Genomic DNA, 12,910 nt, shown 5'->3' with positions numbered 1-12,910 from the left:
GTTTGGTTGTGTTTACCTGGCACAAATTACTCAGCACCCGGGGATTGTATTGGCAACGAGGAAAATAACACCGCCGTGGCCAGATGGTAGGCACCCTGAGCCGACGGCGTCAGATACGATAGCGGGATCGGTGAGATGGTTTGGGGCAATTATATCATTAAAAAAGCAGCACATGGGGGCCAAAAAGTGGTAAAAAATGTTTATTTGGTTTCAATCCAGCCCAGGCACGGGTTGTTGGGCTCCCCAGAGGTGCTCTGGGTGCGGGGCCTTCTTTGGAAAGGATCATTTTGCTCTTAGTCACTGCGCAGGTAGTGTTACAGGAGGTGTGCGCTGGCAGCCAGCCTGAGTCCACCCCGCTCCTCGCTGATTGCCAGAAAACTAACGAGCAAATACTTCCGCTTTCATGCTGTTCCCTCCCCTCCGGCTGGACCTGCAACCTGTCCCAAGGCTGTGTTAGGGACAAACTGGAACTTCTGGGGAAGCAGCTTGGGTAAAAAGAGTGACCCAGTGAAGTAAAACCGAGCGAAGGAGGGCTGGAGGGGCCACCCTGCATGCGGGGCAGGAGCTGAGCAGAAAGTATCGGGTTTTGTCGTGTCGACGAGCCACTGCCTGCCTTCTTCCCACCGTGGGTCTCGGGGAGATGAGCATTTCGTCGGAGCACAAGCCCCTCGGGAAGCAGGTCACTGGCAGCCTGCACACGGTGAGTAAGGTACGGGCTCGGGGGCACAGCTCCCTCCTCTGGGATCACAGCATCTCCTCTGGGCTTCATTATAGGTTCTTTGTCCCCCATCTGCTACTTTGAAGACTTCACAGCTTGCCAGATGTGTGGCCAAGAAAAGGATTCTACTTTGGTTACAGAAGGGCCATGTCCCTTGCAGGCATACAAGGCAGCAGTAAACAACCTAGGTGGCTATTTTTCTCTTTTGGCAAGCGGTGGAATTAATTTGATATTTGATGTTAACTTCAATTTGCTGGATCCCTAAAATAACAGCATGCTGGGAGGGTTGTTAGTGAGGCTACTATATTAACAAAGAATATGTTTTCCATTTGTATTAGTGATAAACATTGTGAAACACTCAACCTGCCATCTGAAAAAGGAGCAAAGGCTCAACAGCATGAGATCCTCCTGATAAATGATCCCTGCTGTGGAAAGCTGTTGTTATCGCTTGGAGTAATGGCAAATTTTCTAGCTTAGAGGCTTTACTGTAGAAACAGCTTTGAGGCTTGTTCTTTAGTGGGTAGAAATCACCAGATACTCTCAGAGAATCATTTCTGTTCTCTTGGCCCTGTCGCAGATGCTTGCCCTTGAGATGAAGCCACCTACGCTGGGGCAAAGCAATATTCTGGCTGGGTCTTTGGCTGGCATCTCCTGTCGTTTCCCTGGCTTGCCTAAGCTGTGAGCTCATTTCTGCTGAACCTCTTAGCTTGCTGCTGTTTAAAAGAATAGGTCTGCCTCTGCTAAGAGTTGTCAGTTCCTATCCCCTCCTTTTGCCAGCTCCGGTGCTTGTTAAATCCTCTGTGAGCCACTTCAGCTCACTAAAAGGAAGGAGAAGCAGAGCTGGCAGCAGAGCTGGCACAAGGTGAGAAGCGTGTAGATAGGTACAGGGATGGAGAGGGGAAAAGCCCCACCTTTTTCTTGGTGTGAGCACTGAGATCAGCTCACGTCACCTATCTCGTGGGTATGCACCCACAGGGCACCGCAGGCTGGATCCAGCTCAGCACTAACGTACACACTTCACTTCCAGCATGTGACTAGAAGCACTGGAGCAGATCCTTGCTTGGTCGGATCCAAGAAAGAGCAGGTGAGCTCCTGAAAAAGAGGGCTGGTTATTGACTCGCTCCTTCCCAATGGCAGGCGCGGTCCTGGGCATGTGATTTGTCACAGGAGTGACGGTGTGAGGGGAAATAAGTGCCTCATTTCTTCCTCTTCTCGCTCTACTGAGCACTAAAAAACCCAAAGGGAGGCTGCTAAAATTCTTCAGCAAGGTCAGAAGTGACGCCAGGTCCAGCTCTCTGGGTAGGCCTCATCTGATATTTCAGATAGTAGCAAACTCAGAGTGATCTAACATAAATACAAATAAAAATCCAAACTTTGCATTCTTCCTTCTTAAATCCACCTCAGCTGTACAAATTCTTTTATTTAGTTCCTATCTAATGCTGTCTTATGTAGGTACTGAGGTAAAAAGATTCTGTGCTCCACCTCAGACACGCTGGATTTTAGTGTCCTAGTTCAGGGTTTATAACAGATCCCCCCAGACAGCTGAAAGCCAATCCCACCATGTCTAAAGTTTCAAAGTGCTTTAATTTTGCTTCCGAAGAGAAAACATTAACTCAGGTGAGAGGAACAGAGCTACACAGAGCTCTGTCCTTGTCCCTCTGCACTGCAGCGACAGGAGGGTGAGGGCCCTGATTGCTCTCTCTGAAAGCAGGGATAATGCTTCTGTGGGACTTAGGAGGTTGACATCAAACCCCAAAACCACTGACAGCTTCCCCAGGATTCTTCTTGTCTGTCTTTCCTACTGTCAAAATGACTCTGCTATGCCCCAGAGATGTGGTGAGGAATAATCCATTTAGCAATGTCCAAGTCTCTGCTTCTCTGGTTATGAGGACCAAGAATAAATATCCTACATCTGCTTTTAGAAATAAATGATGAGGACATTCCCATCTGTCCCCCTTGGGACAAGGGTTCATCCTGCTCTTTCACACTGCCATTCCAATTTTCATCTGCAATTGTATTTTTTTTTCCACTTTTCCCTGATACTTCCACGTTGACAGTCATCGATGGGTAATGTGTGTGGGTTTTTGTTCCCTTGTGCTACTTGCAGCTGTCACCAATCGTGGAGCTGAACGTCGGTGGGGAGATGTACACGACGACACTCAGCACCTTAAAGAAACACCCTGGCTCCAAGCTGGCAGAGATGTTCACCGGCCAGCCCAAACTGAGGAGAGACTCAGAAGGAAGGTTCTTCATCGACAGGCCGGGGACCTATTTCAAATACATCTTGGAATACCTGCGCAGCAATCAAGTGCCCACCCAGTGCATCCAGGACGTCTACAAGGAGGCGTTGTTCTACGACATCGAGCCTCTAATCAAGCAGCTGGAGGACTCCCCGCAGATCTTTGGGGAACTCGTGGCGAGGAAGCAGTTCCTGGCCCGCGTGCCCAACTACAGTGAGAACATCGAACTGATGATCCGCATCGCGAGGGCAGAGGCGGTTGCGTCCCGCTGCTCCGGCGTCATCGTGTGCGTTGTCAGAACGGAGGAGGACGCAGCCAGGTGTCAGGATGCCTTGAACAGTTTGGACATGGACAAAAAATCCGTGGTGAAATTCGGCCCATGGAAGGCAGCGCCAAGCATTTCTGATTTGCTGGACTGCATTCAAATGGATGTTGAAGCCAAAGGGTACAAAATATCCTTTCAGCCCCACGTTGCTGAGAAAGGTTTTCGCTTCAAATCACACGACTTCTTCTACAAATTCCTGTTCACCTGGTGGTAGCAAAGTGCCACCACTGATGGAGAGCAGAAGAAAGCTACTATTTAAACAAATTTACTTAGGCTATGGAGACTGTGGGCCCACAAAAAACTCTCTGGTTGTTTGCCAAACTAAAGATCATGTAAAAGTCACTGTTTTGTTGGGCTTTAGGGGATAACAGAACAATTTAAAGGTGTGTGTCTTGAAATGCAGTATGATGTTTTCCAAAATGTTTATTCCTTTTGTGTCCTTTGGCCACTAGTACTGACTATATTGAGAAGTAACACGCTCTGCAGAGCCAGCCCAGCTACCAGGAAAAGGAGGAAATTTAATTCTGTTGCCAACAATTAGATTAATTGAGGGAGCCAGATTTTAGGGTTGAGCCAATCTCACTCAACCTAAGGGAAATAAATAATCCCAAATATCTCTTGTGGACATGCGTCATTAGTCTCAGTACAAACAGGAACAGACTGCTGCCTTATGTCCACGCTTGTTACTAGGGTTAAGAGCAGCACATGGACTTGTCCCCTGTAGTCAGCTTTATTTTCTTTCATAAATACCAAGACCTAGAGTCTATTCACACTGACATGCTGACCTCAGACCCTTCTCCTTACTTTGAACAACCATATGTTAGGATCTGCTGTACCAGAAGCTGCACAGTGTAGCAGCCACAGTTACTGATAAACACAGACAGTATTGACTATAAAGGACACAGACCAACCTCTAAATACTAGCTCACATTTGCAGTGTTGAAAAAAAAAAAAAAAAAAAAAAAAAAACAATTTTGTAAAGCAACAGATCAAATTTGGAAGCAGTTTTGAGAGAGAAGACAGAAGTACATAAAATCTTTCCTCTGATTAATACTTTACTGTTTCTCATGAATAATAATCATAATTATAATCAGCCATCATCTGAACTATGAAAAAAAATACACGTGCAATTCCAAGTGGAATCACTGAAAGCTGCGTAATACTTACTCAACTTGAATTTGGATCTTTAATGAGAAAGCAAAAGCTCTGGCTCTCATTGTTTTCCATACCAGAACCTATGTTAAAAAGAATTTCAGTGTCCCCGTCTCTCCTCTTATTCCTTTCTAGCCTGCTCTCCAGACAATGTATTTATTACTGCTATTTATTATTTATTTGGAAGGGAAGATAACTTTCCTTTCAGTTACAGTCCAGAATCAACAAAAAATAAAAATACCATCACTGATCTGAGGACACACACTCCTCTCTCCTGTCACACTACTTCAATCTTTTTATTGTGGCATTCGTAATTATTACAGCACTATTTTTAATTTTATAAGCTTCTGGAAGAATAGGGAACCCCCCTGTGATTTGACTGGAAGGAAGTGCCACTGAAGCTAAGGGCCGGGCCTTAGTAGTTATTCTGCTTTACAGCATATGTGTTGGGTCCTAAATCAGGTTTAAAAAACACGTCAATATTCCAAATGTTTTTTGTTGTTTTGTTTTTGTTGGCGTTGGTGTTGGTGCTTTTTTATTACTATTATTATTATATTTTGTTTTGTTTTGTTTTTACTGGAGATGGCTTTTAGATTGGTTTTAATAATTGGGGATATCTGAAAATCATGATGGCTAATTTGATTATGGCTACATTTCTTTTACTTCTAAGAACACGGACTCCTCCCTGTTAAGGGCAATAATCTCTGAGGTGATAAACAAATATATTTTGACAGTTCTTTTCACTGCTGCTGCTTCTTTGCTCTCTCTTTGAAGGAGACACATCTGAAGACTGTGTTAATCGTTCACGTGCACCTAATGCAGTGCTTGTCTTTAAGATGAGCAAGGCTCGGAAACTTCAAGACACATTTGTATTTCAGTTTCTACAAGATCTAGCATCACACACATCAAATATTTCCTGAAATACTTAAAATAGTTGGAGATAACTAGACTAAAGCAGAATGAGGTGACACCTAGCCTTGAAAGGGACTCAGAATGTGCATTTTTTGAATAAACCAGTTTTAGTATTTTAGTATTTTCCAAAATTTTTCAACCAACTGCCTGCAGCAAGTCAACACTGGCCTTTACATCAGTTCCATGGGCCAAAACTCACTGAAGAGCCTGAGGATTTCTCCAGCTGGCACTAAAATAGGCAGCCCTTTCTTCTGTTTCAGTATTTTCAGAATAAACCTGTTGAGAGAGGTTGATGAGGACATGATGCAGTTTTATCACAACTAAGAGGAGGAATGGCTCCTCTTTCTGCATCTACATGTGAGAAGCACTCTGTAGCCAATAACATAGGCTCAGGCGACGATCTCAGTGAAGTAGCATTTTTATTTGTGATTGCAAAGGGAGGCATCCTGCAAGCAGGAGAGCACCTACTAGTCACATAGTACAGTTTATATACTTTATTTCTCAGTGACCAGGACCCTCCCCTATTTCCCCATTGACTGGGTGACTGGGTAGTCTACGTTCACAATTTATCCAATGCTTCACAGATAATACATAGCTTTCAGTTGCCAGCCTGTAATTTTTCAAATTTCTTTTGACTTTCTTACTCTTTGAGGTGGTAATGTTTCTTCACATATCAGACTTGACTTGATACTGTGAATTTCACCTAATTTGCACTAAGGAGTTTGGTTCTCTGCGTTTTACAAGTTTGTCTGTTAAGCTTTCTTATCACTGCAAGCGTATCTCAATACCACATTCCTTCCCTCTAAACAATGAAACTGTACAAAAACAACATTTTTGTTCCCACATACATGGGTTTGCAGCATCTTTCACCACACTCAGGGAAACACCTGAGGGAAGCTCCTCACAAAAATTATAATAAATAATAAACCCACAGAGGAGCAAACCTGCTAGGGCAAGGGTGGTGGGCATCCCCCTTTGGAAATGCTACCACTTGGCTCCATGTGGAGGGTATTTCTGAGGTAAAACGAGCCCATGAGGGGTGCACAGTTGCACCTGGGGAGGTTTAGGTTGGAAATGAGGAGACATTTCTTGTCAGAAAGAGCGGTCAGGCATTGGGACGGGTTGCCCAGGGAGGTGGTGGGGTCACCGTCCCTGGGGGTGTTCAAGGAAAGATTGTACGTGGTGCTTGGGGACATGGTTTGGTGGGTGACATTGGTGGTGGGGGGTGGTTGGACCAGATGATCCTGGAATTGCTTTTCCAACCCTAATGATTTTAGGATTCTATGCGCCCCTCCCACCCATAGGCGGCGCAGGCCGCGCGGCCGCCATCTTGGGGCGAGCCTCCCGCCCGCCGTTTCCATGGCAACAGGAGGCCGCCCCTCCCTGCCCGGACCGCCCGACCATAGAGGCGGACCTCCAGCTGGGATAGAGAGGCCGGGACTCTATGGTGCGGCGGCGGCGGGAGAGGCCAGTACGGTGGCGACAAGATGGCGGCGCACCTGAAGAAGCGGGTGTACGAGGAGTTCACCAAGGTGGTCCAGGTAAACAGGGCCGGGGGCGTCTGGGGAGGCTTGTGGAGAGTCCAGTGGAGAGTCCAGGAGTCTACCGTGAGGGGACGGGGGGGGGGGTTGGGGAGGCAGGCGGCCGCTGCCTTTGGGGAAGGAGGTGGTGGGGGCTGGCTGGGGTTTTCTGTGTGGGGGTGTCTGTGGGGTTGTTTAGGGGTGTGGAGGGGACTGGGTGTGTGTGGAGGGGGCTGGGGGTGTTTATTTCGGGGTGTGGGGGCCTGGAGGGTCACGGCTGCAGTGAGAGGGCGGAATTGTGGTCCCAGCCCGGGGAGGAGGAGGGCAGGGGTTTTCTTAGGGCTGGAGGAGCTGCTCTGTAGGGAGAGGTGAGGGAAGAGCGGCTGTTCGGGGTTGGAAGGGACTGGATTTGTCACAAACGGTGTTTACCTGTATGTGGGAGCTACCGCAGGGGGCTGGGGGGTGTTCTAGGGTAAAGAGAACTACCAGTGACTGCCATAGGAGCTTCCTCAGGGAAATATTCACCCAGTGTTTCCGCCCCGTGCCCCGCAGCAGCAGCACGAGGACCTGTCAGCTAAGAAGCTGCGCCTGACCAAGCCCAGCAAGTCTGCAGCGCTCCACGTCGACCTGTGCAAAGCCACCTCACCTGCGGATGCCCTGCAGTACCTGCTGCAGTTTGCCAGGAAGCCCGTGGAAGTGGAGAGCGTGGAAGGCGTTGTCAGGATCCTGCTGGAGCATTATTATAAGGTAGTGAAGCGGGCAGCCAAGCACGCGCTCAGAATCCTTCTGGCCTTGTTACCTTGGGACGGGGTTGGACGTGGAAGAGGAATTCTCCTGTGCTGCTATCTCAGTTGCTTTGCATGAGGAGAGTGAGTAAAATTACAGCTCATGCCACCTGGTCCCTTTGCTGAGGGTTTCAGGAGTTGGTGGCAGGGATGTGAACTGCGTTATCTCTGCAGATGGTCTGTGTGATTAGTTTTAAATTAACTTCACAAGCATCAGAAGACACGACGAGAAGTTTTCCAAGGAACCCAGTTGTCCGAAGCTGGCTCAACTTTAATTAAATATTCCCTAGTTTTGCTAGGAGTGGAGAAACATTTTAACTGATCCTTATGTTATGGACAGACCACCTTTAAGATGTCATTTATGAAAAGCTCTTAAAGGAAAAGCTTTGCAACAACAACAAAAAAATAGCAGCAAGATAACAAATAAATAACAAATAACACATGCTTCGTGCTGTCTGGATATTGATCCGTAATTTGATAAATCCAATTATTGCAGCTAAGAAAGCTGCACTGTAAGCTGAAACATTTTTCGTAAATGTCCTAGTTCTGTTTTTCTTTTCTTTATAATTGACTCCACTCCGCTTTGAATCGACACTAAAGCTCTAAGCTGTGTTTTATCAGGTTCCGTACTTGCTTTTGGTTTGTGTCTTGAAACTGTTTTACCTTTTTTTAAAGGAACTTACTTTCGTTATTGGTCTATTCCATGCTTAAAAGAGCAAACAACTTAAGGAACCTAACTTTACATAGTTTTCTATGAAGAAAACCATGGTTCCTGATTAAATAACATGACTGCAATTTGTGTTGCAGTCTATCTTAGAAAAGAGCCTCTTAAAGCTAGAGATGAGGTCAGATTTTCAAGTGCCCAGCCGGTTACAGAAAGCAGCTTTTGAAAAGCTGACTTTATGGTTCTTGAGGTCAACGTTTTCTGAAGAACTGGTTTCTGAATATCTCCAGGAAACCTACCACTGAACTGGTCTTTCAAAAACTTAACCCTGAAAGTGGGAGCTGTGGTGGAGGCGGTTGTGTGATGATGAATTTTGTTTGTAGGATCGTTATTTAAGGTCGTGCTGCAGCCTCTTGCTCCTTTATAATGCGGTAGGCCAACAGGACTTCTGTGGACTATCCCCTGAAATGGGTCAGAAAAATAACCTGCCTTTTTTTCCCCCTCCGTTTCCACCTCACGGTTCCCGTGGACACGCTGACAGTTGAATCGACGTAGCTGAGCAGGTGGCATGCTGGGGGCACAGAATAAGCTGGTGTTGCTGGCAGTGGTGGTGTGCCATTAAATAGTGCCTGAGGAGATCCCAAAAGTCTCCTCCCGACTCTTGAGGGTGGCAGGGATGAGGGGTTAGAGGCACGGTAACTTCCCGGTGTTCAGCTCGTTGAGATGGTGATCAGAGCTTTCATGTAAAGGAAAAGTTTCTCTAGCTTCTTGCCCACAAAAAGAGGGAGAAAAGACCTGCTGCGGCGGGAGGCTGCTTATAGCTTGGTGACGATAACACTGCAGACGTTATGCAAGAAGCATTTTAAAAGTCTCTCCTAAATGCTTCTGAAAGATGTGATAGTTGAAATATTACTTCACCTGCTGACAGATGTAATAGCTGTACCTGTGACATTGCCGCACCTCTGTGTTCAGCGTTGCACGCTTGCTTGGTTTCAAATCCCAACTTATGTGTGTCTTTCTACCCTATGTTGGATGTCACCGCCAGCGTGAGTTTTCTTCCTCTTAGGACTAGAAGCGTTGGGTGCACAAGTCTGTAGGATGCTCGGATCAAGAACTCTTTGAAGTACCCGAACTTTTAAGAAGAAACTAAGAATAATTAGTGAAGCTTATTTATGTAATTATCACCTGTGACAGCTTTTGCTTAAATGAACAAATGTATGCAGCTAACATGCTGCTTTTGTTTTATTTTTTTACCTTGTTGTGTTGATTTTCTTTTTATTATTGTCAGATTGGGATGATTCCTCCCCACTGTTAAGGGAAACACTGATTTCCACTATCCCGTGGACCATGATGCTTAGCAGAGGTCAAGAGACCACTGGGATCAGTTCGTCGTCTAAAATCCTCCTGTTTGTTCGTTAAAAACTTAAGAGATACTAACAGTGAATTTTCCTGGATCTTGAAAACCTAATTATTTAAACTTTAAATTTTCAAACGATCGTTAAGGCAATTTTGAGAAATGATAAATAAAAGGATTATTCTGGAATGGCCTGGAAGCAGCCACAGAACCGTTCCGGTGTGGTTAATTTCCTATGAGGAGTGCTTTAAAAAGCAGACAGGAGGAAGTAGCCTGACATTAAAAGTCAGTCCCGTGTGCTGAATCGTAGATGGGTCCTGCCTCTGTGTAGTGTTTTTTGCTCTCCAAACAGAAAAAAAAAATATCTGTTGTTCCTTCCAGGAGAATGATGCCTCCGTAAGACTGAAGATTGCTTCCTTGCTGGGCTTGTTATCAAAGACTGCAGGATTCTCGCCGGACTGCATTGTGGATGATGCCATTAACACACTTCAGAATGAGAGTAAGTCACAATTTGCAGATGGTGCTTGAGGTCAGGGCAGAATTGTGGATGTAGCCGGGTGGTTGAGGGAAGCAATTATCACCCTTTACTCACCACTAGTTGGATTTTGCTGGAAATACCACATCAGCTTTTGGGCTCCTGATGCCAGATAAATGCTGCTAAGTTTGGCTGAGTTCAGGAGAGGACCACCAGGGTGACTGGAGGCTGTTTGACACGATGTGCGAGGAGAAGCCAAGGCAACTGGGCTTATTTTTGGCCCTAAAAGTAGAAGGCTCTGGGAGGTCCTTCAGACCTGAATGATTCTGTGGTTCTGAGCCCGGTGAGGAGCTCAGCGGAGAGGCAGGTAACTTTTCGCTCTTTTCTTTTGCAGAGTCTCATCAGGTCCTTGCTCAGCTGCTGGACACCCTGCTGGTGATCGGCACAAAGCTCACAGAGAACCCATCTGTCAGGATGAGGCTGGTAGAGGTAGCCTGTAAGGTGAGGCAGCTGCCCTGAGGACACAGCTCCGTAGCAAAGCTCTGCTCTTGCATATTCATTTTGGGATTCAATCTGTTTTGGGAGAGAGCTTGAAGTATTAAAATATTTAAATAAGAGTGACTTGAAACTGAACGTGGTGTGAGCACAACGCTGACTCTAGTTAACAAGTCTATAAATGGCACTGGTGTTTGTGAGGTGTCTTTGCAGCTTTTTAAGATACATTTCTCTTTCTCTTATGTTTTATAAGCAAGTCAGTGTTTTGTAGGTGATATTTAGAAACTCAGCTAAGAGTATTGCCTGACAAATAGCTTATTGTATTAATAAAAAGAATTAAAAACTTTAAAATATTTAAGCAAATGCGTTTATAATCTTTTTAAATTTTCATCACTGCTGGAGGAAAAAATACATCATCGCTGCTTAACTTATTTTAAATTTTTCCATCAAAATGCTAACATTTCTTAACTGCTAGAAATCCTCCTGTGAGTAGGTCTTTAGAAGGGATAAAAGAACAATACAAATCCAATGATATCTATTCTTCTCTTGTTTTCCGTAGCACCTGACGGATTCTTCCCATGGTGTAAGAAATAAATGTCTTCAGTTAATTGGCTGCCTTGGACCGGTGGAGAAAGGTGGTGCAAAAGAAGCCGAAAGCCAGGCTGCCAAAGATGTCCAGAAGATAATAGGAGATCATTTTAACGACCAGGACCCTCGCGTTAGGACAGCAGCTATAAAAGCCATGGTGAGTATTGCTAATGCAGTGGAAGAAATTGTTTGGGGTTCCGTAAGGAAAACCTTTCAGAATTTTTTAGCAGCAGAAATACGAGCAGTGACTGTGCACCAGAGAATTTTGGTTGATGTGAGTTGCTTCTGAGTAGATGGGTATACAGAAATTTCTGTTACCCTTCAATCTTACAACAATATCCCATCTAACGTGATGGTGAACGAGGGCATTTTAATTATTATTATTAAACTCTGAAGAAAGAAGCAAGATCCATTTGAGGGGGTCAGACTTCACTTGAATCTGTCCGGGATCTCCCTCTGCTGGAGGCTGTGCTCATCCTTCGTTTTCATTTAATTTTGACTTTTCGTACAACTTTTTAAACCTCTTCAGTGACTTCTGTAATGACATTTGAACTAAATCCCCAGTAAAACGTCTGACCTGGAATTTAATAGTTAGAGCACAAAGTCAGCTGTTTTGCTTTAGTTTGCAGATCCTGAATGGGTTCAGGGTCACTAACCTCTTCTAGGGTTTTTGGTCACGGTTTTCATTGCTATTGTGTTTTTTTGTTATTTTATTTCTGTATTTTACACTGTGTCACCAGCACGTTGTATTTTGAAGGGAATACAGAAAAACAACTGCTTCCTTTGACTGTATTTGATACTGCTGGTCTTGTTTGTCAGATTTCTTATATTACTTTGTTCCAAATGGAGACAAACAAGGTTTAGTATGATAGTTTTTCGTTGCTCGTCTGGTTGGGTAATTGAAGATTTACAGGGCATGAAAATTCACCGGCAATACTACTTCTGGGTCCGTGTTTCAGGTAGTAGATGAAACTGAATAACACTAAGCGATTGTTTGAAGTTTGGGGGATCGTGAAATATCTTAATTATAGCAGCAACCAACAGATACAAGCAACTAATTTTACTCAAAGCAGGAAGAGTGATGCGAAATGACTCTTAAAACTGTAGTTGTTTCCTTTTTTTTTCTTTCCCCTGTAGCTGCAGCTTCATGAAAGAGGATTAAAATTACAGCAGGCAATTTACGGTCAGGTAAAACCTCATATTTATTTGTATTTATCTTGTACTTGTGTATCTATCTTGCTTTTTTGGATTCTATGACAGCGTGCTTTGAGGGGTGAAAGTCAATGAACAGAGCTGGGGTGTTTCACACGCAGGTTGCCTGTATTCTTTGTTGCACTATGGCAGTGGAAATAAGAAACTGTTTTGCATTTTTTTGATCTCAGATGCACTAAATTATGTGCTTTGATTGGAGTATATTGTTTACTGGGGGAGATAACCATGGGAAGAGCAAGGCATTGCATAATTATTACTGTCATCTTGCAATCTCCAAGTGTTAAACCCTTGTATATTGGAGAGTACACCTGATGCCTGGGTTTGTTACAGAACCACAGAGTGGTTTGGGTCGGAAGGAACCTTAAAGACCACCCATTTCCACTCTCCCTGCTGTGGGTAGGGACACCTCCCACCAGCCCAGGTTGCTCAAAGCTCCATCCAGCCTGACCTTGAACACCTCCAGGGATGGG

General features: G+C 45.0%; 2 protein-coding genes across 4 annotated transcripts in view; both read left to right on the top strand.

Moving 5' to 3' along the window:
- The first annotated feature begins 180 nt into the window (after positions 1-180).
- KCTD14 (potassium channel tetramerization domain containing 14) lies at positions 181-4,402 on the top strand. Of its 2 annotated transcripts, none has more exons than XM_035330043.1 (2): positions 181-709; positions 2,826-4,402. In XM_035330043.1, exons 1-2 carry the CDS (start codon positions 641-643, stop codon positions 3,495-3,497), a joined length of 741 nt encoding a protein of 246 aa, XP_035185934.1. In that variant the 5' UTR covers positions 181-640; the 3' UTR covers positions 3,498-4,402. The 2 variants fall into 2 exon arrangements, with proteins under 2 accessions (XP_035185934.1, XP_035185942.1); XM_035330051.1 differs by having other exon boundaries at positions 193-700.
- A 2,317-nt stretch (positions 4,403-6,719) lies between these two features.
- Positions 6,720-12,910, top strand: part of INTS4 (integrator complex subunit 4) — a 30,711-nt gene continuing 24,520 nt past the window's right edge. The window contains exons 1-6 of one of the 2 annotated variants that reach the window (XM_035330034.1): positions 6,720-6,888; positions 7,420-7,614; positions 10,052-10,169; positions 10,540-10,646; positions 11,200-11,385; positions 12,366-12,416. In XM_035330034.1, the coding sequence (XP_035185925.1) occupies positions 6,835-6,888; positions 7,420-7,614; positions 10,052-10,169; positions 10,540-10,646; positions 11,200-11,385; positions 12,366-12,416 (711 nt within the window). In that variant the 5' untranslated portion in view covers positions 6,720-6,834. The remainder of the gene's footprint in view (positions 6,889-7,419; positions 7,615-10,051; positions 10,170-10,539; positions 10,647-11,199; positions 11,386-12,365; positions 12,417-12,910) is intronic. The other variant, XM_035330024.1, reaches the window with a different exon arrangement.

The sequence above is a fragment of the Oxyura jamaicensis genome, chromosome 1 (assembly GCF_011077185.1).
Source record: "Oxyura jamaicensis isolate SHBP4307 breed ruddy duck chromosome 1, BPBGC_Ojam_1.0, whole genome shotgun sequence".
Lineage (NCBI taxonomy): Eukaryota > Metazoa > Chordata > Aves > Anseriformes > Anatidae > Oxyura > Oxyura jamaicensis.
Note: the sequence above shows the minus strand (reverse complement) of the source record. Positions and strands in the feature narration are given on the sequence as shown.

Excerpts from the sequence above, each read along its gene's own strand:
- KCTD14 (XM_035330043.1), top strand. The coding sequence starts at position 641 with ATGAGCATTTCGTCGGAGCACAAGCCCCTCGGGAAGCAGGTCACTGGC. Across the intron at positions 710-2,825 it reads GCCTGCACACGGTGAGTAAG|CTGTCACCAATCGTGGAGCT; the intron begins GTACGGGCTCGG and ends TGCTACTTGCAG.